The sequence below is a fragment of the Apium graveolens genome, chromosome 7, assembly GCF_009905375.1.
Source record: "Apium graveolens cultivar Ventura chromosome 7, ASM990537v1, whole genome shotgun sequence".
In the NCBI taxonomy this organism is placed as follows: Eukaryota; Viridiplantae; Streptophyta; class Magnoliopsida; order Apiales; family Apiaceae; genus Apium; species Apium graveolens.
The window spans coordinates 256038076-256061308 of NC_133653.1; the positions used below are offsets into that span (position 1 = coordinate 256038076).

Sequence of the window (23233 nt, forward strand, 5' to 3'; positions counted from 1 at the left end):
GAATATTTCGGCAAAATTCGAAGAATCGAACTTGAGAAAGAAGAATATATAAAGAAGTGAAGAAGCTAAAAAATTGAAGAGTTTATATTTGATTTTGTGTCTGTATGTTCATGTTATGTTTCAAGTAATGTATTTGATGAACTTTTCTAAGTGAGGACAAAATATGTAGTTCTCATTAATGAAATTGCAACAAAAACATATATTTAAGAAAACAAAAACATTAAAGCTCACAATATTTCCCCTGATTTCTAAATTCTTATCCATGACCACAAAGTAGATGCCACCAACACAAAAGTGGACCAAAATAGGTTCTCATACATACCAAAAACTGACAGAGACCAAAATTGACCATAAGTTCTCAAAAGCAACATGAAAGACCAAGGTTTAGAAATCAAAATAGGTTCACATACCATACAAATATCATGATATTAAACTTAGTCTAAACTGCTGCCATTTGTTTGTTGGAGGAATGAGAGCCTAATTTTTGATAGGTGCCCTCTTTGAAACCTTCAATTGATTTTCTTAAGATGCTTTACCTGCCGTCCCATACTCAGCATTTGTCGTTAAATACTTCCTTTTTTTTGTCCCACTTACACTCTGCCCTTTATTCTTTCCTTTTTTCTTGCCGGCTGTTGGATGTATCTTCTATTTCTGGCCTAGACCAACTTGGTGTTGATTTCTTCGCATAATATTAAACATCCATAAAAATAGTGCACAAATAGCTACGAAACTAATATGCTAGACTTCACAAGTTATAAGATATTGCACTTTAACTTTACAGGTTCTTGAATATGCCCTTTTTTTGCAGTTCTTGCAAATATTTTTGCCATCCTAGTTTTCAACTGAACTCCCACTTCTGCAGCCTTTTTCACCTCATCAGATTTGTACAAGTAAATAGAGAAATATGTTATCATTAATTTGTATATGAGGTAGTTGTACATTTATGATTGATGTAAATAAGGGAAAAATTACCCTAACATCACAACTTCTATAGTTATATCCTGCAGCCTTACAATAAGTGTAGTGAACTATAGTTCCGGTCTTTTTCATCTTGGTAGAATATGTGGGAACATCTTTTTTGTTGTTCCTTTTCCTCTTGGGCCTACTAACTGGTACTCTGACATTAGGTGGCAATGAAATTGGTTATGTGACATCCTCCCAAAATTGGGTCCAGAATATGACTATACAACTGCAATTTTAATAAACAAACACACTCAACTACTTGCATTTCCTGTGCACTGGACATATGAGAATGTCCTTGTTCACCATTTTGTCTCTTCTAATCTGTATCCTTTTCATAACATTTTTATGAAGCTCTCTAAACATAATGATAATTGGTAGGTCTCTCAATCTACTAATACTACTATTACATACTTCGCAATGATTGTTAACAAACATATTACTGCTTGAAATGGTCCTGAAAGCAGATCTAATCCACTATTTTGGGCTTTTTCATAAGCCAATCATGGCATTTTGGTGACAACTAAACATGGAAATTAATTGTCAATAAGTGCCAAAAATCTACTTTATCGAAATAAGTGCAAAACATTGCATTATTACCTTTTCCATCTCTTTCATGTGTTTGTTAAATTCCCACAATGTAGTTGCCCTTGCAGCCTTCCAAAGCTGATGCCTTAATGCCAACCCCTTATACTCTTTATGCATATTTTGAAATAAATGCATGACACAAAAGCGATGCTCTGCATGAGAAACGATTGTTTGTAGTGCATGTATTAATCCCTGAAAATACACATGAACTAGTTATATAGAAAATTAATAACAAATGTAATACACATGATATGATGAAATGTTTTAATCACTTTTTCTTTATCTGGGATAAATGTCCACTCCTTATCAATCAGGATCTTCAAATCCTGACATAACAATTGTATAAACCAAGTCCATGACTTAGTAGTTTTAGACTCCATCACTGCATATGCAACTAGATATATTCCATCATTTGCATCCATACCCACTACTGCTAAAAGAATACACCACAGGGCCCTCTTAGGTGACAGCCATCTAGTCCAATAATCTTCCTGCAATGCTAAGTAAAGACCTTCTTCAGGGGCCCCAAACATAAATAGAATCTCAGGAATTTTCCCCTTATTTCACCTGGTTTAGAGTCATCTGTCAGAATCTTAACGATGTTGTCTAGAATATCCTTCTACAATTGATGACCATAAATCTAAAGGACTTGATATTTCTCCTGATGTGTCCTATTGACCTTCTTCAATGCTCTAGACTTGGCTCTATAAACTGTTGTCCTATTGACATTACACGTCAAATCGTTGACTATCTTTTTGTGAAAAGTATTTATAGGCCAACTAGGATTCTTCCTTATGTCCTTTTCATAGTAGTCTGCTATCCACTTCGAGTTTATCTGGTTTTGATTGAATGTTGACATACATGATAAGTGTCTTGATTTGGTATGTGAAAGACTACCCATTAGGGAATCATAAACCTTCCAAGGACAAGGAGGTGTACACACATACTGGACCTTTCTCCCAAAGTTTCCGCAGTTCACAATGGGTCTCCTCTCCATAATTGCATGCTTTTTGAATGCAGCCCTGAAAGTCTTTGAGTCCTTGAAATACGCTGTCAACTGAACGATAGGGTTCACCATGTCTGCATCTTCATTGAACACATGAAAATTAACCCCATCCTCCTCAGTTAAGTTTGGAGCTATTCTTTCCTCATCACTCCTGCATACTTACTGTTGTGATCACTCTCTCTATCACCATCATCATCTGCAGCTCTGGAGCCTCCAAGTGAAGGGTTTCGAGCACATAAACGCAACGGAAACAGTAATTAAAAACGTGAAAAATCAGAATTTTTGAAACCCACCGCAGGATCCATGCGAAAATTAGATATTTAATTCGTAGATCAGATTGTTTACCTTAAGAAGTTTTACAAATTGGTTGACTAATGGAGATCCAAAACTTGTTCAATCACCACGCATCCCACTCTCACGATCTACGCTCTATTGGTATCCACACGAATGCTTGAACGCAAGGATTGAATGTGTACTAGCACAAACTCGTTTCTTCTTGCTCTCTCCATCTTCTCCCTTGGTGGCTAGGATTTTAGTAAAATTATTACATCCAAAATCAGCCACACAAGAGATATTATATAGAGAGTATAATAAGAATTATAACTCTTAACTAATTAGGAATTATTATTAATTCAAAATTCCTATTTGTATAATAATTAAGTCACACTTAATTAATCAATAAATGAATTTCATAATTAATATTAGCAAATTCGAATATCAATATTTATCTAATTAATTAAGTCATACTTAATTAATATTATAAATAATTTGAATTACTTTAATATAATTTAAGTCCAATTTAAATTAAATAATCCTTCAAGAATTCTTAGTGTGTGACCCAATAGGTTATTATTACATTGGCAACGAATTTTAAATCTAATTTAAAATCATAAATAATGAGTGGTATATAGTAATACATCATTGCTACCCAAGTAAAAATAATTGATTCGGTGATCGATTAAACCTTTTGTGAATAATGTACAATGTAATATAATCTCTTTAACCAAATATTATAGATTAAACTAGAGGCATGTAACGTGTCATCCTCATCATAGTTTAATCCAAGTTTCCTTGATCAATGAGTAGACTATCATATCAAATCAATATTTGAGCGTGACCACGCATTTCATAGTCTAGCTCACACAAGAGGCCAATAATATCACTCCTAAAATAGGAGGGTTAAATCCCATCTAGATCATTCATATTTCTCATACGATTCATAATATACCCAATGTGCACTTTTATCATTACCCGGTCAAGGACAACTTTTAATGGAATCAATGTATATTAATTCTCGTATAGAAATATAATGACTTCAGGTCTAAGGACCATTACATCATTATCACTGTGAGAATTACTTATGACACAACAGACATGTAGAATCTCACATTGGGTCTGTGCAGCACCATGTACATATACATCTTCCTGTATTTTTGACTTTAGTATCATCATACCTATGATCAATGAGATGTGATCATCAGTCAACAAACATACCAGTCTTAATGTATTATTATTGTCCTTTAATAATAATACTCGACTAGGGACCTGTAGGAATATTGATACTAATCTCATAATCTCATTTCTAAGTCACGTACTTAGAGATATAAAATTGCATATCATATTCCAAGGATATTTATTAATCTAACATTTATATCGCAGTAAATTAAGAATTAATAAATTATAAAGGGAATAATCGATAGAACATAAATATTTATAATCCTAATGTCTTAAACTAAAACATCATAGCTTGTCTCTAGGGCACAAACACTAACACCAAGTCCATCTACATTCTTATTAAATAGAAGTTCATCATCATCTTCATCCTTGTTAGACTGATTAGAATGTAAACTTTTATCACTGATGTCATCCTCATACCCCCCTCATTCACATCATTATTATCATCATTATCCCCCTCATCCACATCATTGTCATCCTCATTAGGCTCTACATCCCCCCCGATCATTCCAAATGCCTCCAAACACTCATCTTCTATTCTGATTTCATCTTGGGTAAAAAAGAAGAATATATCATCATGCATTGGATGTTCATCTTGTGAAAAAAAAACTGGTGAACTGTATCCTTCTCCATTGTGGCCTCTTTGGGGGTTGCCTCACAAAACTCAACATTTGCAGTTGCTTGAGTATTCATCTCATTTTGTGAAGAAGACATGGGTGCAATATTATATGCAAAAATCCCTAAATAACTTTCACAATTAGGCTCCCTATTTGCTAGTAATTCACAAATGACCAACAAATCATCATCTTTTACTTTTTCAGAACAGCCCATTTCCATAGTTTTCCCAGGTAATCTATACCAATAGCTATTAAAACCTCCAAATTCACTTACTTCCTTCATAATTGAATCTATTTCAATCAAACTAATTAAGTCTACATTACAGTTATTAATAAAATCAACAGTCCCATTCAAGCTTATTAAGTCGCCAAGCCGAGCCTCGACGCCCGGGTACCTTGAAATCGACTAGTCGACAAGTCGCCCGACTAGTCGAAAAAAGTCGACAAGTATTATATATATATATGCGTGTGTGTGTATAGAATAATACTTATATGTAATATATGTAAACACAAAGTTAATTAATTTTATAGTTCAAATGGAATATAATTAAAGAGTGAAATCAACTAAACAAGCACAATCATGCATCCAAGTCATCCATCTTAAAATCTCATACTCCCTCTTAGAGATGCACAACAAGCCCATAGGGCCGGGATTTAAAAAGCCCGGTTGTTTTTGGAATAATGGGATCGGGCTTTCTTAAAACTCGGGTAGGGTCGGGCTTCTGAAGAAATATGAGGCCCGTTTTAGGCCCGCGGGCCGGGCCGGATCGAGCCGAATCAGGCTTTATCTGGACTTTGTATTTATATATTAAATTTTATTTTTATATTTTATAACTTGAACTATGAGTATTTTAAATCCAAAATCTGGTATGGTCAGCTAATTATTAGTATCAAACACAAGCTTGTTAGTTGTTATCACTCTATAGGCATTCTTGATGCATTAGACTGCCTAACTCACACATTCTGTATAGTCACAGACTATATAATCTAAAATTATAAATTTACATATGACATCATTTATAATTTATAATAATAAAATATTGTTACATTTACAACTAATTTAGTAATTATCTTTAATACCTTTTAATTTGATGAAAAAACCAGAAAATTTTAACAAAATAAATCGACAAAATAATCATATATATCTTAATTGCTTCAAATATTATAATATAACTTTTTAAATATTCTAAAAAATATTTTATATTTTCAAATTTTATATAAAAAAATTAATTTTTTAATCGGGCTTTTCAAAATATCCCGGGTTTTTATCCGGGCCGAAGCGGAATTTTATCTGGGCTTTGTTAAATCCGGTCTTTTATCCGGACGGATTTTGGAGAAAAAAGGAGGCCCCTATAATGCCCGTGGGCTGGGCCAAATTGGGCCGGGTTTTTTCCGGATTGGGCTTTTCGGGTTTTTTCCAGATCAGATCAGATTCCGGGTTTCGAATTTTTTGAACATCTCTACTCCCTCTCTATCTCTTCCTTGAGTAACACAAAAGAAAATGAAGGAATAAGTATGCATCATGGTATTCAAAGTTATGAATATATATTTAATTGAATAAATTTAAAACTGATAAAATTAATTTAGAATTTAAAATTGAATGAAAACTCATTTTTCGTGTAAAAATAATAAAAAATCGATTTTTAAATAATAGAATTTTTTTTGTGTAAACAAGTAATGAATTAGATAAAAGAAACAAAAAAAGAAAAAAAATTGATTAAAAAACATTTCTAATAAAACAAAATGAAAAACTCTATACGCGTTCATAAAAAAGCCCGAAAAGCCCGATCCGGAAAAAACCCCGGTCCGGTTCGGCCCGCCCCGTGGTGTGACGCCCTCCAAACCCGGGTCAGAAGTTTGGGGTTCACAACACACACACACAATATATATACCTGCTTATGACAATAAAATATATGCAATGACCCTACTTACTATATTCTACCGATCACTACAGGTTAAAGTATGCACATAAGCCACAACCTTACTTATATTACAAACATTCCAAAACCCATCTAGTTTAACTTACATCTGAAAACAAAACATTCTTACAAACTTTCAAACTTAAACTATAATAAAAATCTTCAGCTAGCTTATTCTGTCTCAACCTGGAATCCTAACTCGCAACACTTGATTGATGATCCTCTCTACTGACGGGCTCCTTCTTAACTAGAAAAAAATATAAACAGATTCGCAAGAGTGAACTAACTAGCTCAGTAAGTCACAGTGACAATACTGAGATTAAACAATGATCATGAAATGATTTAGGGTATCAAGTTTCTTGTTAAGCAATGATTAGAATTGGATATTCAAAATTTATTATAAAACAAAAAAAAAACCAAGGTTAGCCTGCTAATCAGTCATGCACTAACCCCGAGCAAGGCACACAACTCTGCTCTATATACTGGATCCGAGGCACACATTGGCCTAATACGACCACGAATCTGGTCTGACCACGAATCTGGTCTGACCACGAATCTGGTCCATATTTATTAAACAATCCAATTCTATAACAATAACAAAATAAATAATGTAAATCAGTAAACAGAATCATAAACAACATTTGTCTTCAAGTATAAGGTGATTTACAATCACTAACAGGACATAACGAGGTGAGTACAAAGATTGGCTATCTGCCGGTAAAAGAATCAGATAATAGAAGAATCAAGGTATTGTGGTTATAAGGATTGATCTTCTGAGATATAAGGGACGAAGGTTTGTATGTTAAACAATTCCGGTTCAGTGATTAGTGTATAGTCTGTTTGTATTTTTAGAGTAGTATCGTATATCTGTGGTTTGAATCTGGTATTCAACAATCAATGGTTTACAAAGAATAAGGCTAACGGTTCAAAATCAATAATTGGAATCAGGGTTTAAGGTTAAATACTTCAAAGCACTTGCAATATAAAATCGAGCTATTCCAAACACATATCAAGATAGTTAAGGAATCACTTGCCTTTTCTTACTTTGCTTACGCTTCACTTGCTCTCGTTCACCGACTCCTAATCACTGACTATCTGCTTCCCCTTTCTACGCCTCGCCTCATCTGTTAGACATCACACGTATCTATCAATACTCATTCTTACTTTATTATATTCGTTACAAGCCTCTATCTACCCTTCGTTTCACCCAAATCTGACTTATAGATTGAAATTTACGATAAAAATAGTTAAACAATACACACATAAGCATATCGTACATCAATCGGATCACATATAGCATATAACACGTAAGATATTCGATAAAAATAATTTTTCAAAGAAGATTTGAGGTTAAAATAATTTTTCGGGTATATAATATGAATTTTTAAACATTTTTTTCGGAATTAAAACGGGTCTATGAATCATTTATAAGCAATTAACAGGGTTCGAATACCCGAATCTGACTTTAAAATCATTTTATAATAATTCTCGAGTCTTGAAAACAATTTAAAATAATATTTTAAAACTTTAAACTATTTTTTGGAATTTTTAAATTAAAAGAAATAATTAAATCTAACTAAATAATCAATTAAAATTAATTAATAACTAATTAAATTAATTAATCAATTAATATTTGAATTATTTGAATAATTAAATAATTAATTATCAACTAAAATTAATTAATTAAATAATTTAGATTTATTTTCGAATTAAAAATAATTTTTAGAATTAAAAAATAATGAATTTTTGGAAATTTTAAATAATTAAAAACAATTTTTGAAAATAATATAAAAAGAAAATACTATTTTTGATAATATATAAAACATAAATCCTATTTTTTGTAATATTTTAAAACAAGAATATAATTTTTATAAGTTTTTAAAATCTGAATAATACATTTGAAAATCAGGGACAACTTCAGGGGCCAAACTGAAGTTTGTCACCACTGTCGTCGTCCTCGACGACTTCGCCGGCCGGACTCCATGGCCGCCGCCATGGAGCTTTCCCGACAGGCCTGAAAAAAGTCTAGAATCACACTAAATAAATATGGAATGGTCCCTAAGCTTCCAGGAACAATTATCTGTAATCAAATCAAGCAATCAATCACTGAATCTCCTGGAAAACTCGATAAAAAACTCCGATGCTGCCGTGTTACCTTTTTCCGGTCATTTCGTTCGAGGAATCCTCCGTTAATCACATATATACCAATCGATTTGTTTCTCAATGATCTATAATCTGATGTAATCAATTCAACCTAATAACCCCAAACACAAAAACGCCTAAAAATCAATTAAAAACATTCGTACTATAAAAACCCTAATTTCTGAAATTCGAAATCAAACCCCTTTTTCTATATGTTATTGAACTCCAAATTCAACATATGATATACCCAAATTATCAGGACAAAATTATCTACAAGATACAATCATCAAATCATACAAACAACGTCAAAATCAAAAATTCATAATTAAACCCAAAATAATTCGAAATTAAATAAAATTATAGAAAAATACCTATAGATTCTGCAGTGGTATGGCTCATAGATCTTGATAGTACTCTTCAATACCATTATTTTGGTTACTTGAACTCCAGAATCGTATATCGATAACACCTTCAAATATAGGTTTGATTCTCAAGAACACTTATGAATATTATGATTTTCTCTGAAAAATATTTATTTTTACTGTTTGCAAATGATTATCTGTATAAAATAAAATACGGTAAAGGCTATTTATATTTACGAAATATTGGCACCCCGTTGGATCATATCGGATATAAAATAGAATACTTAATTGAATAAACAGATCCAATTCGGTACCGGTTTTGGGATAATTATCAAAACTAAGTTTTTTGTAAATACGGTCTTGGTCTCAGCGCTTTGGTTAATTACGAGAAGATAATATAATAGTTTAATCAAAATATCCCGTTTCTCGAAGATATGGGTTTTATCGATTTACCGTAACGAATATTATATCAAAAATTTTGCTCCGGGACCCGCAGGAGTAAAACCGTACCCCGGATCGAAAAAGTCAAAATATCGAAAATGCTCGGAATATTCCAATTAGGTTAGAAAGGAGTTTTCCCGAGACTTCCGGTATATAAAAACGTACAAATGATTGAAGTCGGTTGGTTCCCGATTATACAAAAATAATTTATAATTACTCGGAAAATCAATTATCAAATCCATAAATCATTTATAAAATCATATAACAATATAAAAATTAATAGAAAAATATCACAATTATCTATACTTTATTTTGGACATATAAAAATTAGAATACTCAAATTTTATAACATTTAAACATCCAAACACAAATACAATTTAACAGATAATTCACCAAAATTCATATAATAAACACAAAATATTTATTTATTGATAAACTTAATTACACGATATATCCTGGATATTACACGCGGGCCTTAAATGGGCCTTTTTTTTTTCTTAGGGGGCCCGACCCGACCTGATTTTTAAAAAAACCCGGCCCGATCCGTTTCCAAAAAAATGTGTTTTATAAAGGCCGAATAAATCCCGACCCAATAGGCTTTTTGTGCAACTCTGCTAATCCATATATACAAAACATGTATGGAGACACGGACATAGCAGTCAAGATTCATGTAATTTATGGATAAAGGTTAAAACTGTTGACGGAGGAATTTGGTATCAACAAAGTTTGAGGTTTATCGCCGGAATCAAGATCTACTATGGTGGTTCTTCGCCGGAAACGTGAGCGGAGTGTGGTGGTTATGATAAATTGGAGGCTGAGATTGATTAGGGTTAGTGGTGGCTCCTTTTCAGCTCTCAACTTCCAACCGCTCTCAATGTGCCTACGTACCCTTTATATAGGGATCAAGCCTGACGTAATTCTTTGGAAACAAGAAATCTAATGGGCTTAGACTTCTCATTCCTAGGCCCGGTAGAAGTCCTTCCGGGATCCATCTTCCGCTAGATTTAGGAATGTCCAACTATGAGGCCCAACCGCGAAGGCCCAAGGCTCGTCCGTAATCGTAGGACTTCACGGATAGTGCATCTCCTTGCACAAGGATAACACTCCGCTACATCTATCTCCCTTGATTTACGAATGCAGGTATAACCACGATTCACCCCAAATGCCGGACGCGTTCCTGTCCCCCGAATGAGGATAACCCACCAGATAACAGGACAGGTGATCCCAAGCTCTTGGGTGCAAAGTGCAGGACAACTCCAAAGTTCTCCAACGAGGACACCCGTTAAATGCTAGAACAGAGCTCCCAAAGCACACACCAATATTAAACCCTGCATCCCCAACGAGGACACCCGTTGAATACAGGAGGAGGCCTTCAATCATCAGGCATACCCCTGGAGACCTTCAAGCTTTTCACGGACATCCCCCTCCTTGACCGACTCAAGGAGGGAATTTTTCAAAGAGTACCTACAACAAATATGTTAGTGAAAACAATCTCCATTGCTCTCTCCATGTTTGCCTTGTCCCGAGGTTGTTCTTGTTTTCCTTGTCCCCGGTGAGAACAAGCTCATTGCGTCGTCCTGAGCGAGGACAAGCCCTTTTGCCTTGTCCTGAGCGAGGACAAGCCCGTTGTGTCGTCCTGAGCGAGGACAAGCCGTTTTGCCTTGTCCTGAGCGAGGACAAGCCCGGAGCGAGGACAAGTCCGGAGCGAGGACAAGCCCGGAGCAAGGACAAGCCTTTGCCTTGTCCTGTGCGAGGAAAAGCCCGGAGCGAGGACAAGCTCGGAGCGAGAACAAGCCTTTTGCCTTGTCTTGAGCGAGGACAAGTCTGGAGCGAGGACAAGTCCGGAGCGAGGACAAGCCCGGAGCAAGGACAAGCCTTTTCATCCAAATAAGCCATGTAGTGCATTCCACTTGACTAGGGTGCGCCCTACCCCTAGGGTGCGTCCACTTCTATTGTGTTGTTGCTTGAACCCACACATAGTCCATATCTTGCATTTCATTAAATGAGGGCGCGCCCTAACTCTAGGGCGCATCCTCCCCACACGCGTTGCGGCATAAAACCTAATCCTTCATCCTTTTGTCCCAATTTGATTCCAATTGACCCGTTCTTGACCCGAAATAATCCATTACCAAATTTTGGCTATAACAAAAACACAAATCATATATAGCCTCTCCTACCGTGTAAGTGCATTCTATACATATCCAACTGTTGGACTAAAGTTAGGATATCAGAGTAGACTAAGAATTACTTTAATGCTTAATGACCTTTTTGCCCTTTAAGTATGGGCAGTTATATCCATCAGCCCCAAATGTATGAAGACGTACCTTTTTATCCCTATAGTATCCGTCTTCATGCTTTTTAACCCTTTTTCGCTCCAAAACGACATATCAGTGAATATCGGAGGGTAAAATCGGCTTTTAGTAAAAAAAGGGTTAGGGTCAAAAGGTATGATTTCGTACAGTTGGGATAATTACGAGAATCGAAAAATCGTTGATAGGATTTGCTGTTATTTGCTCGAAACAACTTGGCGTCAGTTACGAGTACGAAGTGGTGGCCATGATTATGAAGGCTCAGATATGACGCAAAAATTTATTGTGCTTGTCTAATAAAATTTAAATCAATTGTTGTCAATATTACTGATAACTCTGCTTGGGTTGAAGCTGGTGCAATCGTTGATCAACTCTTTTGTAGAATAGCCGAGAAGAGTAACATCCACGGCTTTCCAGCTGGCCTTTGCACGAGTGTAGGCGTTGGAGGGCACATTACAGGAGGCGGTTATGGTCCTCTGATAAGAAAGTATGGCCTTGCAGCATACAACGTTGTTGACGCTCAGCTAGTTAACGCGAATGGAACAATTCTTGATCGAAAATTCATGGGTGAAGATCTATTTTGGGCCATTAGAGGAGGTGCAGGGGGGAGTTCTGGAATCATCATTTCGTGGAAGATAAATTTAGTCACTGTTCCATCAACGTTACAGTTTTCAACTTTGCCAAGACCATGGACAAGGACACGACGAAGCTACTGTATAAATATCAGCAAATTGCACATGAAGTTGATGAAGATCTCTTTCTGAGAGTCATTTTTCGACTTGTGGATACAGCTGTAGGAGGCAAAAAAACCGTGCAGACATCTTATAATGTATTGTTTCTTGGCAGGACAGAGAGACTACTTAAAATCATGAACAAGAGCTTTCCTGAATTAGGACTAAAGCAAGAAAACTGTACTGAGATGAGCTGGCTTGAATCTGTTCTTTTCATATCTGGATCAGCAGGATACAATACAAGTTTAGAAGCTCTAATAGAAGGTAGATCGCGATTCAGGCGTTCTTTCAAAGCAAAGTCTGATTTTGTGCAAAAACCAATCTCGAAAACTGGACTTGAAGGGCTATTAAAAAGGTTACTCGAGGAGGATATTCCGTCCATCATATGGACTCCATATGGTGGAAAGATGAGTAAAATTACAGAATCTGAGATTGCATTGCCTCATAGGAAAGGAAACAGCTGGTTTATGATTCACTACTCAACAGCCTGGACGACAGATGATAAGAATGTGACAGCAAAACAATTGACTGGATTCGCAATCTTTACAGCTACATGGGAAGATATGCTTTAAGATCTCGAAGAGCTGCATATATCAACTACAGAGATCTTGATTTGGGAATGAACAATGATCAGTCAACAGATTTTTTAGAGGCAAGCTCTTGGGGTACCAAGTATTTCAAAAACAATTTCGAAAGATTAGCAGGCATAAAGAGTAAGATTGATCCAAATAACTTCTTCTACCACGAACAAAGCATCCTAAGATTATTTTAAGAAATCAGAGGTTTACATGGCTCTGATGTTTCGTTTAAATTGTGAAGAATGAAATGTGTAATAATGTCATGTTCAAGTAATGTTCAAGTTTGTTAAGCCATGAGATGAGTCATGGCTACCTAGTAGCTAGAGTGATCACCTAGCCTTGAAATGTATGTTGAAGGATTCATGATTTAAGTCCAAGAGAGAGTAACTGAAATGAGGCTTTGCATGATTTCAAGATTCATGTAATTTGTGTATGAAGGTTAGGACACAAATCATATATAGACACAAATCATATTTAGCCTTTCCTACCACGCAAGTGCATTCTATACATGTCTACGTTTTTACATATGTATTTGTATACTAAAGATTTTATTTATATATAATTACAATTCTTAGACTAAAGTTAAGATATCGGAGTAGACTAAGAATTACTTTAGTTATGAATAAAATTATGTAAAATAATAAACTCTAAATTTGAGGATAATTTAATTTCAGTAGGGGGCAATTGGCAACTCAATTTCAATTTAAGCAATGAATTTTAGTAAGGTAGTACAATTTTGAGAAACTGGGTAGTGGGTTGTGATATTGATAAAGTTAGATGTATAGAATATACATTTTTAATATAGTTTTTCTTTGTGTCAAATGAACATGTAAAACACATAAAATATATAAATCTCGGTCATTTATACATAAATTTAATTCTTCTAAACCTAGTTCAAAGTTGAATTTTATTTTCAAATGATAAATCACACAAGTTATGCATATTATTAAGGAGATATATAAATTCAATTTAGTAGGCTACCACATGAATTCACTATTGTTAGCCATGTTATCTGAGTTACGTGCACAATGTAGTGTTCGAAGTGGATTCTAAGAGGAGGTCGAGGTCTTGACTTTTCTAAAGGATATTGAATTCACTATTTTTCATCAGCTTGTAGTAAATTGTTAGTCTCGGATATTTCTTCATGCGGATAAAGAAAAGGCTTAGGAGGCATTATCAAGTGTTCAATATCTCCTTCTAGCATTTCAATGACTTTGTTCATTGAAGGTCGCTCACTTGGTTTCATTTGTATACACCATAACGCTACTATTATCATCTTTTTCACCAACTTTCTTTCCCCCTGGGTAGCATTTTCCATCTCAAGCTCTTTTCCTTCACTGAATTGGTCGTATACCCATGACGAAAAGTGAATTTGACTCAAATCATCCACAAAGGGATTCAAATTTTTCCTCCGGCCAGCCATTTCCATGAGCAACATTCCGAAACTATATATATCCGCTTTGTATGAAATTCCACCAATATTTTTGTAAAACATTTCTGGAGCCATGTAGCCCATTGTTCCTCTTGCTGCAGTGAGAGTTACAATGCTATCATCGGTGGCATATAATTTTGCAAGCCCAAAATCAGAAATGGTTGGATTGAAATTCTTATCAAGAAGAATGTTGTGAGGCTTGATGTCGAAATGGTCAATTCCACTTGCTACTTTGCAGGAAATTTCATACATTTTTTCCCAACTCAAGATACCAATTTCTTCTTCTTTTCCTTCATTACGAAATATGTATTTCTCTAAAGATCCATTGGGCATGAACTCATATATTAGAGCACGTTTTGGACCTTGGAAACAGAAGCCAAGGAGTTGCACCACATTGATATGATGAATCCTTCCACTTGTAGCAACTTCATTAATGAATTCTTTCCCGGTAGCCTTGGAGTTGTCCAATATCTTTACCGCTACAAACAGACCACTACGAAGCTTTCCTTTATATACAGTCCCAAAACCTCCTTCACCCAATTTATCTTTAAAATTATTGGTAATCTTCTTGATATCCGAGTATGCATACCTGATAGGCATCAAGTTGTTTTGAGCCTGAAGAAAATCCTCAATAGTGTCGTACATTGATAAATGCCTTCTCCTAGCTCTATAAACCAACAAGGCAAGCAAAAATGGTATTCCCAAAGAAAATCTTGCACCAAGAATAATGCCTATAACTTTACCTAGTATTTTGAAAGAAAGGAAACACACAATCCAGAGATAAGTTAGCAATAAAGCATACAAAATTGGCCTTTTAATGCCTTCAAAAACCATTTCTTGTTTCACGTTCTCAGGTGTATATATTGAATGTAATTCCTACTACTCTGAGCCAAAAACGACAGAAGTATCTTACCAATGTCTTCTCGGATCTTTCCGCCTGTAAGACAACAGTGCAACAGAAGAACAATGTCAATAAAATTACCAATATTTCTTTACGATGTTGAGTAAGAACAGAAACTGCAATACCCACGTTTGATTTGGTCCATAAGTCCATGCCAGTTTTGGAAAAAGCCTACAAGGTTCATGCAACCTCAGTTAGTAAAGGCCTTCTTTTGTGCAGAATAGGAAACTTCTCTGTCAAGCATTCATCAAACATGTCGAGAATTTGGCACTCTATTAATAGCACTCTATTAGAATTTGGCCTCTTCAATTATGATTACCTAAAACTTGTAGTTGTTGCTTAATTTATCTTAAACATGTATTTTTCTAAAAAGGCCAATCCTCAAGTTTGGCGTGCTATTTAATTTTTTTTATCACATGATTGTTGGTCTACTATTCTCATTGTAATATACTTCTGTTCTGAATCCAGAACTTTCAGGAGGCATTACTCACTTGGATCTTGGTAAGAAACCGACTAGAACCCTGTTTGATTATCGTATCATGTATTTAAAAGGGTAAGTATTTTACTCACACGAAATTGAAAGATGGTACGAGCCTGGACGACTGAGGATGCACGAGTGATGGCTTCTGCAAGCCCACATTTTAGTATTGGTATAAGAAAAAAAATCACACTTGCCTGTTCCATTGGTAGCTACGTCGCACTTAAAGCAGTAGAAATAAGCCCAATGGAGATCAAATCCAGATACCATTGCATCATGAATTTCAGATAAATTATACACAATGTTATCGTACTTTGAGCTATCAATAGGGAGATAATCACCAAGAGCCGACTGGCGTGAGATCCAAGTCTGTTTGCTAATCCTGCAATTGTACTCTATATTTGATATTTTTAAAACTCCAGCCACTATATAAGCATAAGAATAAACATAATACTTTCCCAATACTGAAGCAGAGAATGAAGTTGAACCAGGTGAGGTAATATTGATGTATCGGGCAGATATCACAGGTGACGGGCATTGTATCACTGTAATAGGCTGATTAAAATGATATAAATTCCCTCCTTCTCTCCTTGAGATAGAATGTGATGGAATAGAAGAGTAATTATTCTTTTGAAGGCCTGGATCAATAATCCTCATGGTAAGATTTTTATAATCGATCCTCTCAACATAGTATAAGAGCTTATCTGGCTGCAAATATAAGATGGTACGATTATTGATACAAGACAGCTCATGGATGAAGGTGTTAAAACAATCTGCGATTAATACAAATAATCAAACAAGTGTGTGCGTGAGTAAACGAGATCAAACGGAGGAAGAAAAGATATAAACAGAAGAGAGATCCTCGAGTCCAGTTGAAACTGTCTCCTTAAAGCTATTTCGCCTCTCACCGTATGTGCGAGTCGATAGCCTCCCAGGATAAAACGAGGTAGCGGCGGCGTTACGGATAACGAGCACCTTCAGCGAGCTTGAACGGGCACGAAACTATCACCGAGAGAGAGAGATTTGTGTTTAGAGGCAAATATGTTTTGGTGTGTCTAACCCTAACGCCTTAGAGGTGTTTATATAGGTGTAGATAGACTTGTGCGCTACTCTTTTCCATAATTAAATATCATTAATTATGGAATCGGTGTAATACTTGCAAGCTACTCTATTCCATAAATAATCTGAAACAGAATCAGATTAAATATATCAAGACATACACCATATCAATTAATCTGAAACAAAATCAAATTAATTTATGCCATAATATTTGAGCCAAATTCTAATGGAAAATAATAATTTCCATTATTAAGAGAATATCATCATATCTCACACATCTTTTAGTCATAATGCTCAAAAATATGACTTACCAATATGGGACTTATACCCATATTTTCCAACAATCCCCCACATGGGTGAGATTGGTGATCTTAGTAGCACACACTAGACAGACAGACAGACAGACACGGAGTTTGACTTGGTGATAGTTTCTTCGATCAGATATAGCATACGATAGGTAGAGAATGCTCCTTGAACCTTCGCTCGAGTAAGCATACCGACTTTACTGGTAGACAGTAGACGTGCTTGTCCTTGAACTGTTCGACCGTTTATGTAAACGATGATATACTTATCACTATATCGTTTCTGACTCGTTCAGCTCTCATGAGTATGTCCATTTTGGCCATGGAACATCGTCCTGGTTCTGCAGAAGTTTCTAAAGAATTGTGCCTCGCAATTCTCCTTTGAAGCGGCCCCACTTCTCTCCCACATAGGTGATCTTTATCTTATAGAGTAACCCGCGTTTACTCAACTGAATTCCATGCGTTCACTCCTGAGCTTCATGTATTCATCAAAGATCATTAAAAGCTCAAAGCTTAACCTCGTACCTTACGGGTCTCACTGTTTCCTCATCATAGGAACAGGCCAGGGGTTACCCCCACAGTGATTTGGTCATCATGATTTAGTTGTCCCATTGAACTAAGTTCTTGGGATCTCCAGTCAGCAATGGTTGGGTGTCCACCATGATGCCGTTAAGCAATAGGCTTAAGGCCCATCCCTCTCGATGATTTCTCAACCACTTCTTTTGATAACCCTTTGGTTAGTGGATCCGCGATATTATCTTTTGACGGTATATAGTCAATAGTGATAATTCCGGTTGAGATCAATTGTCTAATGGAACTGTGTCGTCGTCGTATATGACGAGACTTTCCATTATACATCGTGCTCTGCGCTCTGCCAATAGCGGATTGACTATCACAATGAATCCCTATCGCAGTTACAGGCTTTGGCCATCTTGGAATATCCTCCAGAAACTGACGTAGATATTCAGCCTCTTCGGCGCATTTATCTAGTGCCACAAACTCAGCTTCCATCGTGGAATGAGTTATCACCGTTTGTTTTGAGGATTTCCATGATATTGCCGCTCCAGCTAATGTAAACACATAGCCGCTCGTAGACTTAAGTGCTTTCTTGCTAGATATCCAATTTGCGTCAGTATATCCTTCTAATACTGCTGGGTATCTGCCATAGTGCAGTCCATAGTCTCGAGTTCCCCTCAAGTACCTTAGTACCCTTATAATCGATTTCCAGTGATCAGCTCCCGGATTACTCGTAAACCTACTTAACTTGCTAATTGAGTATGCAATGTCTGGTCTTGTACAACTCATGAGGTACATCAGACTACCAATTATCCTCGAGTATTCCAATTGGGAAACAGCTACACCTTTGTTCTTGGATAGGTGCAAAGTCATATCCACAGGTGTCCTAGCTTTCTCAAAGTCATCCTTAAGAAACTTCTCAAGGATCTTGTCAACATAATGTGGTTGACTTAATGCGAGACCCTCAGATGTTCTAGAAATTTGAATTCCCAGAATTACATTTGCTAGTCCCATATCTTTCATGTCGAACCTTGATTTCAACATGTCCTTTGTAGATTTGATAACTTTATCATTGCTTCCAGCAATAAGTAGATCATCTACATATAGTGTCATCATGACATAGCCATTGTCATTCTCCTTGACATAGCTGTTCTCGTTATCCTTGTAATAGGCACAGCTATCACATTCATTGATTTTGAAACCATTGGCCAGCACGACCTCATCAAATTTTTCATGCCATTTCATAGGCGCTTGTTTCAAACCATACAATGATTTCACCAATCTACACACTTTCCTTTCTTGTCCTGGGACAACAAACCCTTCAGGTTGTTCCATATAGATTTCTTCATCTATGTCTCCATTTAGGAAAGCTGTTTTCACATCCATTTGATGTACAGTTAGATTACGCATTGCAGCAATAGCAAACATCATCCTTATGGACGTTATTCTCGTTACAGGAGAATATGTATCAAAGTAATCAAGGCCTTTTTGTTGCTTGTATCCTTTAATTACAAGTCTGGCCTTATACTTATCAATAGTGCCATCAGTTTTCATCTTCTTCTTGAAAACCCACTTGCTACCTAATGGTTTGCAACCAGTTGGCAAGTCCACTAATTCCCAAGTATGATTTTGCATAATTGAATCAACTTCATTCTTGATGGCCTCTTTCCACATAGGCCCATCAGGTGAGGTAACCGCCTCCTTATAAGTTTTTGGGTCACCTTCTTCGAGCAAATAGGTCATAAAATCAGACCCATAGGATTTCTCCGTTCGTTGTCTTTTGCTCCTTCTCACTACCCCCACATTTTCGTCTTCACTTTCGTCACTCCCATTATCGTCATCTACAGACTCATGAGATCGTTTAGACGTCGTAGGTTGTTGGTTTCCTGGATTACAGGGAAACATCGTCTCAAAAAATGAGGCATTCCTTGATTCCATAATGGTATTCTTTTGAATATCAGGAATCTTGGATTCATGAACAAGAAACCGATATGCAGTGCTGTGTGGAGGATATCCAATGAAGACACAATCCACAGTCTTAGGACCTATCTTCACCTTCTTCGGTGTAGGGATCAGTACCTTTGCAAGGCACCCCCACACTTTCAGGTGTTGATAACTTGGTTTCTTTTTCTTCCACATTTCATAAGGACTTACATCCTTATTCTTGCGCATCGTAATATTTAAAATATTATTTGCGCTTAAGATGGCTTCTCCCCACATCGATTGTGGGAGCCCAGAGCTTAACAACATCGCATTCATCATCTCTTTCAGAGTGCGATTCTTCCTTTCAGCCACACCATTTGACTGAGGGGAGTATGGTGCAGTGACCTCATAGATTATACCATGTTGTGAACAGAATTCCCCAAACGGTTCAACATATTCACCTCCACGATCACTTCGTATCGTTTTGATTTTCTCAGTTTGTTGTGTCTCAACTTCTTCCTTATAGATTTTAAATTTATCTATAGCTTCGTCTTTGCTTTTCAACAAATATACATAGCAGTATTTTGTACAATCATCAATGAATGTAATAAAATACTTGTTTCCTCCTCTTGTTGGAGCAAATTTTAAATCACATATGTCGCTATGTATTAGGTCTAGCACTTTGGTGTTCCTTTCCACACGTTTAAATGATGATCTCGTTAATTTTGCCTCAACACAAGTCTCACACTTATGTTTTGAATCGATAGTAATTTTAGGTATGTATCCTTTTGCACTTAAACGTCGTAAAGTGTCATAATTTACATGTCCTAATCTAGCATGCCATAAATTAGGAGACTCAAGCAAGTAAGCAGAATAATTCTTCATTTCATTATCGTCCTTAACGGACATTACATTGAGCTTAAAAAGCCCATCAGTTAAATAACCCTTGCCTACAAACATACCACTCTTAGACAAAATAACTTTATCTGACTCTATTACAATGCGAAAGCCATGCTTATTCAACAGAGAACCAGACACAAGGTTCTTGCGAATATCAGGCACATAAAGTACATTCTTCAAAGTCAGATTCTTCCCAGAGGTCATCTTCAGGATCACCGTGCCTTCACCCTCAATGGTAGAAGTTGCTGAATTCCCCATGTAGAGCTTCTCACTAGCATCGGAAGCTTTGAGGCTAGAGAAAACCGCCTTGTCTGAGCAAACATGCCTAGTAGCACCAGTATCAATCCACCATTCACGTGGATTAGAACCGACCAGGTTCACTTCAGAGACCGTAGCACAGAGGTCTATGTCACCCATCTCCTTGGAGATATTCTCTACCATGTTTGCTTCTTTCTTCTTGTTGGGCTTCTTGGGCTTCTTGCAGTCAGAAGACCTATGACCAACTTTATCACAGTTGTAGCACTTTCCTTGAAATTTCGACTTCGAAATCCCTCCCTTGGGTGCCAGCTTTGCCCCTTTACCAGAATTAGCCTTCTTGGGCTTGGAGCTTTGAGCATGCTCCACCATGTTTGCCTTCTCAGTGGCAACGTTAACTTTCTTCTCGGACCCTCTGTTGTCTTCTTCAATACGAAGTCTAACAATAAGATCCTCCATAGACATCTCCTTTCGCTTGTGCTTAAGGTAGTTCTTGAAATCTTTCCATCCAGGTGGAAGCTTTTCAATAACAGCAGCAACTTGGAAAGACTCACTTATGACCATTCCCTCAGCATGAATGTCATGAATGATCACCTGCAGTTCCTGCACCTGACTGACCACAGTCTTAGAGTCTGCCATCTTATAATCAAGAAAGCGGCCAACAATCCACTTCTTTGCCCCAGCGTCCTCGGTTTTATACTTATGGTCAAGTGACTCCCATAAGACCTTAGCTGTTGGCTTTGCGCTGTATACGTTATACAACGAGTCAGACAAACAATTTAACACATAGTTCCGACAGATGTAGTCGGAGTGCTTCCAAGCATCAGCAGCATACACAGTCTGCATGTTACTCTCAGCAGTGAGCAACAGTGGTTCTTCCTTAAGGAAGCGATCCATATGCAACGTGGTCAGATAAAAGTGCATCTTTTGTTGCCAACGTTTGAAGTTCGTTCCGTTGAACTTCTCAGGTTTTTCAGCATGTACAGCAGGCACAGTTGGCATAACAGGTGCAGCAGGCACCACGGGTGGAACAGATGGTACGTGCGTCTGTACTACAGGTGTATGCACACCAGTAGGCACCGCAGGTATGATCGGAGGAGTGAATCCTGCCGATATCTGTCCAAGAGGAACACTAAACTGTCCAATGACAGTGTGTCCCACAGGCACATGTTCCGAAGACACATGTCCAACAGGCGTTTGACCCCCATCAGACCGTACGATCCGTGCGTTAGGGTTAATCGGCTGCTGGTGAACCCCATCAGATCCAGTGATCTGTGCGTTGGGATCAGCCGTCATGTTCATCGAATCGTTCACAGTTTGGTTCTCCATCGATCTGTTACTCAACAAAACAAGCAGATACAGATGTATCAGTCACAGATGTATATAAAAAAAATAGCTTTAAGATTGTTAAAACAATCTGCGATTAATACAAATAATCAAACAAGTGTGTGCGTGAGTAAACGAGATCAAACGGAGGAAGAAAAGATATAAACAGAAGAGAGATCCTCGAGTCCAGTTGAAACTGTCTCCTTAAAGCTATTTCGCCTCTCACCGTATGTGCGAGTCGATAGCCTCCCAGGATAAAACGAGGTAGCGGCGGCGTTACGGATAACGAGCACCTTCAGCGAGTTTGAACGGGCACGAAACTATCACCGAGAGAGAGAGATTTGTGTTTAGAGGCAAATATGTTTTGGTGTGTCTAACCCTAACGCCTTAGAGGTGTTTATATAGGTGTAGATAGACTTGTGCGCTACTCTTTTCCATAATTAAATATCATTAATTATGGAATCGGTGTAATACTTGCAAGTTACTCTATTCCATAAATAATCTGAAACAGAATCAGATTAAATATATCAAGACATACACCATATCAATTAATCTGAAACAAAATCAAATTAATTTATGCCATAATATTTGAGCCAAATTCTAATGGAAAATAATAATTTCCATTATTAAGAGAATATCATCATATCTCACACATCTTTTAGTCATAATGCTCAAAAATATGACTTACCAATATGGGACTTATACCCATATTTTCCAACAGAAGGAAGAAGCATCACATTTCTGATGATCTCCTTTTAGTGTAAAAGGACAACTTATGTTTTTAATATTACCACAAGAAGAAGGAGAGTCAGCTTTGCAGTTAAACGAGCTTAAAAGAGATAATACCGTAGAGATCAACAAGAAAGAAAGCAAGCTCTTGATGTCCATCTTCTTTCTGAAATTATTATTCACTTGGGTGCAGATGAAATATTGTAATTTCAAGTGGAAAATTCAACAAGGCATTCCAAGTCAGAAAGTTCTTCGTTGCCGTGTTAAACATTCTAGAAGTCCACCTCAAAGAAAATTGAAAATA

At 36.6% G+C, this 23233-nt stretch overlaps 1 protein-coding gene and 1 pseudogene across 3 annotated transcripts; one reads left to right on the forward strand and one right to left on the reverse strand.

Annotated features, from left to right (window-relative positions):
- Positions 1-11771: 11771 nt before the first annotated feature.
- On the forward strand, positions 11772-13592 carry LOC141674703 (berberine bridge enzyme-like 26; annotated as a pseudogene).
- A 473-nt stretch (positions 13593-14065) lies between these two features.
- LOC141671762 (rust resistance kinase Lr10-like) lies at positions 14066-23162 on the reverse strand. 3 transcript variants are annotated; one of them, XM_074478098.1, is made up of 5 exons: positions 22992-23162; positions 16012-16627; positions 15571-15612; positions 15454-15477; positions 14066-15283 (listed from the first exon to the last, which is right to left on the reverse strand). In XM_074478098.1, the coding sequence occupies exons 2-5, from the start codon at positions 16574-16576 to the stop codon at positions 14205-14207; spliced, it is 1710 nt and encodes a 569-aa protein (XP_074334199.1). In that variant the 5' UTR covers positions 16577-16627; positions 22992-23162; the 3' UTR covers positions 14066-14204. The 3 variants fall into 3 exon arrangements, with proteins under 3 accessions (XP_074334199.1, XP_074334198.1, XP_074334197.1); XM_074478097.1 differs by having other exon boundaries at positions 16117-16679; positions 22925-23162; XM_074478096.1 differs by having other exon boundaries at positions 16012-16679; positions 22925-23161.
- Positions 23163-23233: the final 71 nt, after the last annotated feature.

Coding starts and splice junctions, on each gene's coding strand:
- LOC141671762 (XM_074478096.1), bottom strand. CDS start 23,088: ATGGACATCAAGAGCTTGCTTTCTTTCTTGTTGATCTCTACGGTATTA. Junction 16,680..22,924: donor CAGAAATGTGATGCTTCTTC/CTTCTGTTGGAA, acceptor TTGTTTTAACAC/CTTCATCCATGAGCTGTCTT. Junction 15,478..15,570: donor ACTTATGGACCAAATCAAAC/GTGGGTATTGCA, acceptor GTTGTCTTACAG/GCGGAAAGATCCGAGAAGAC.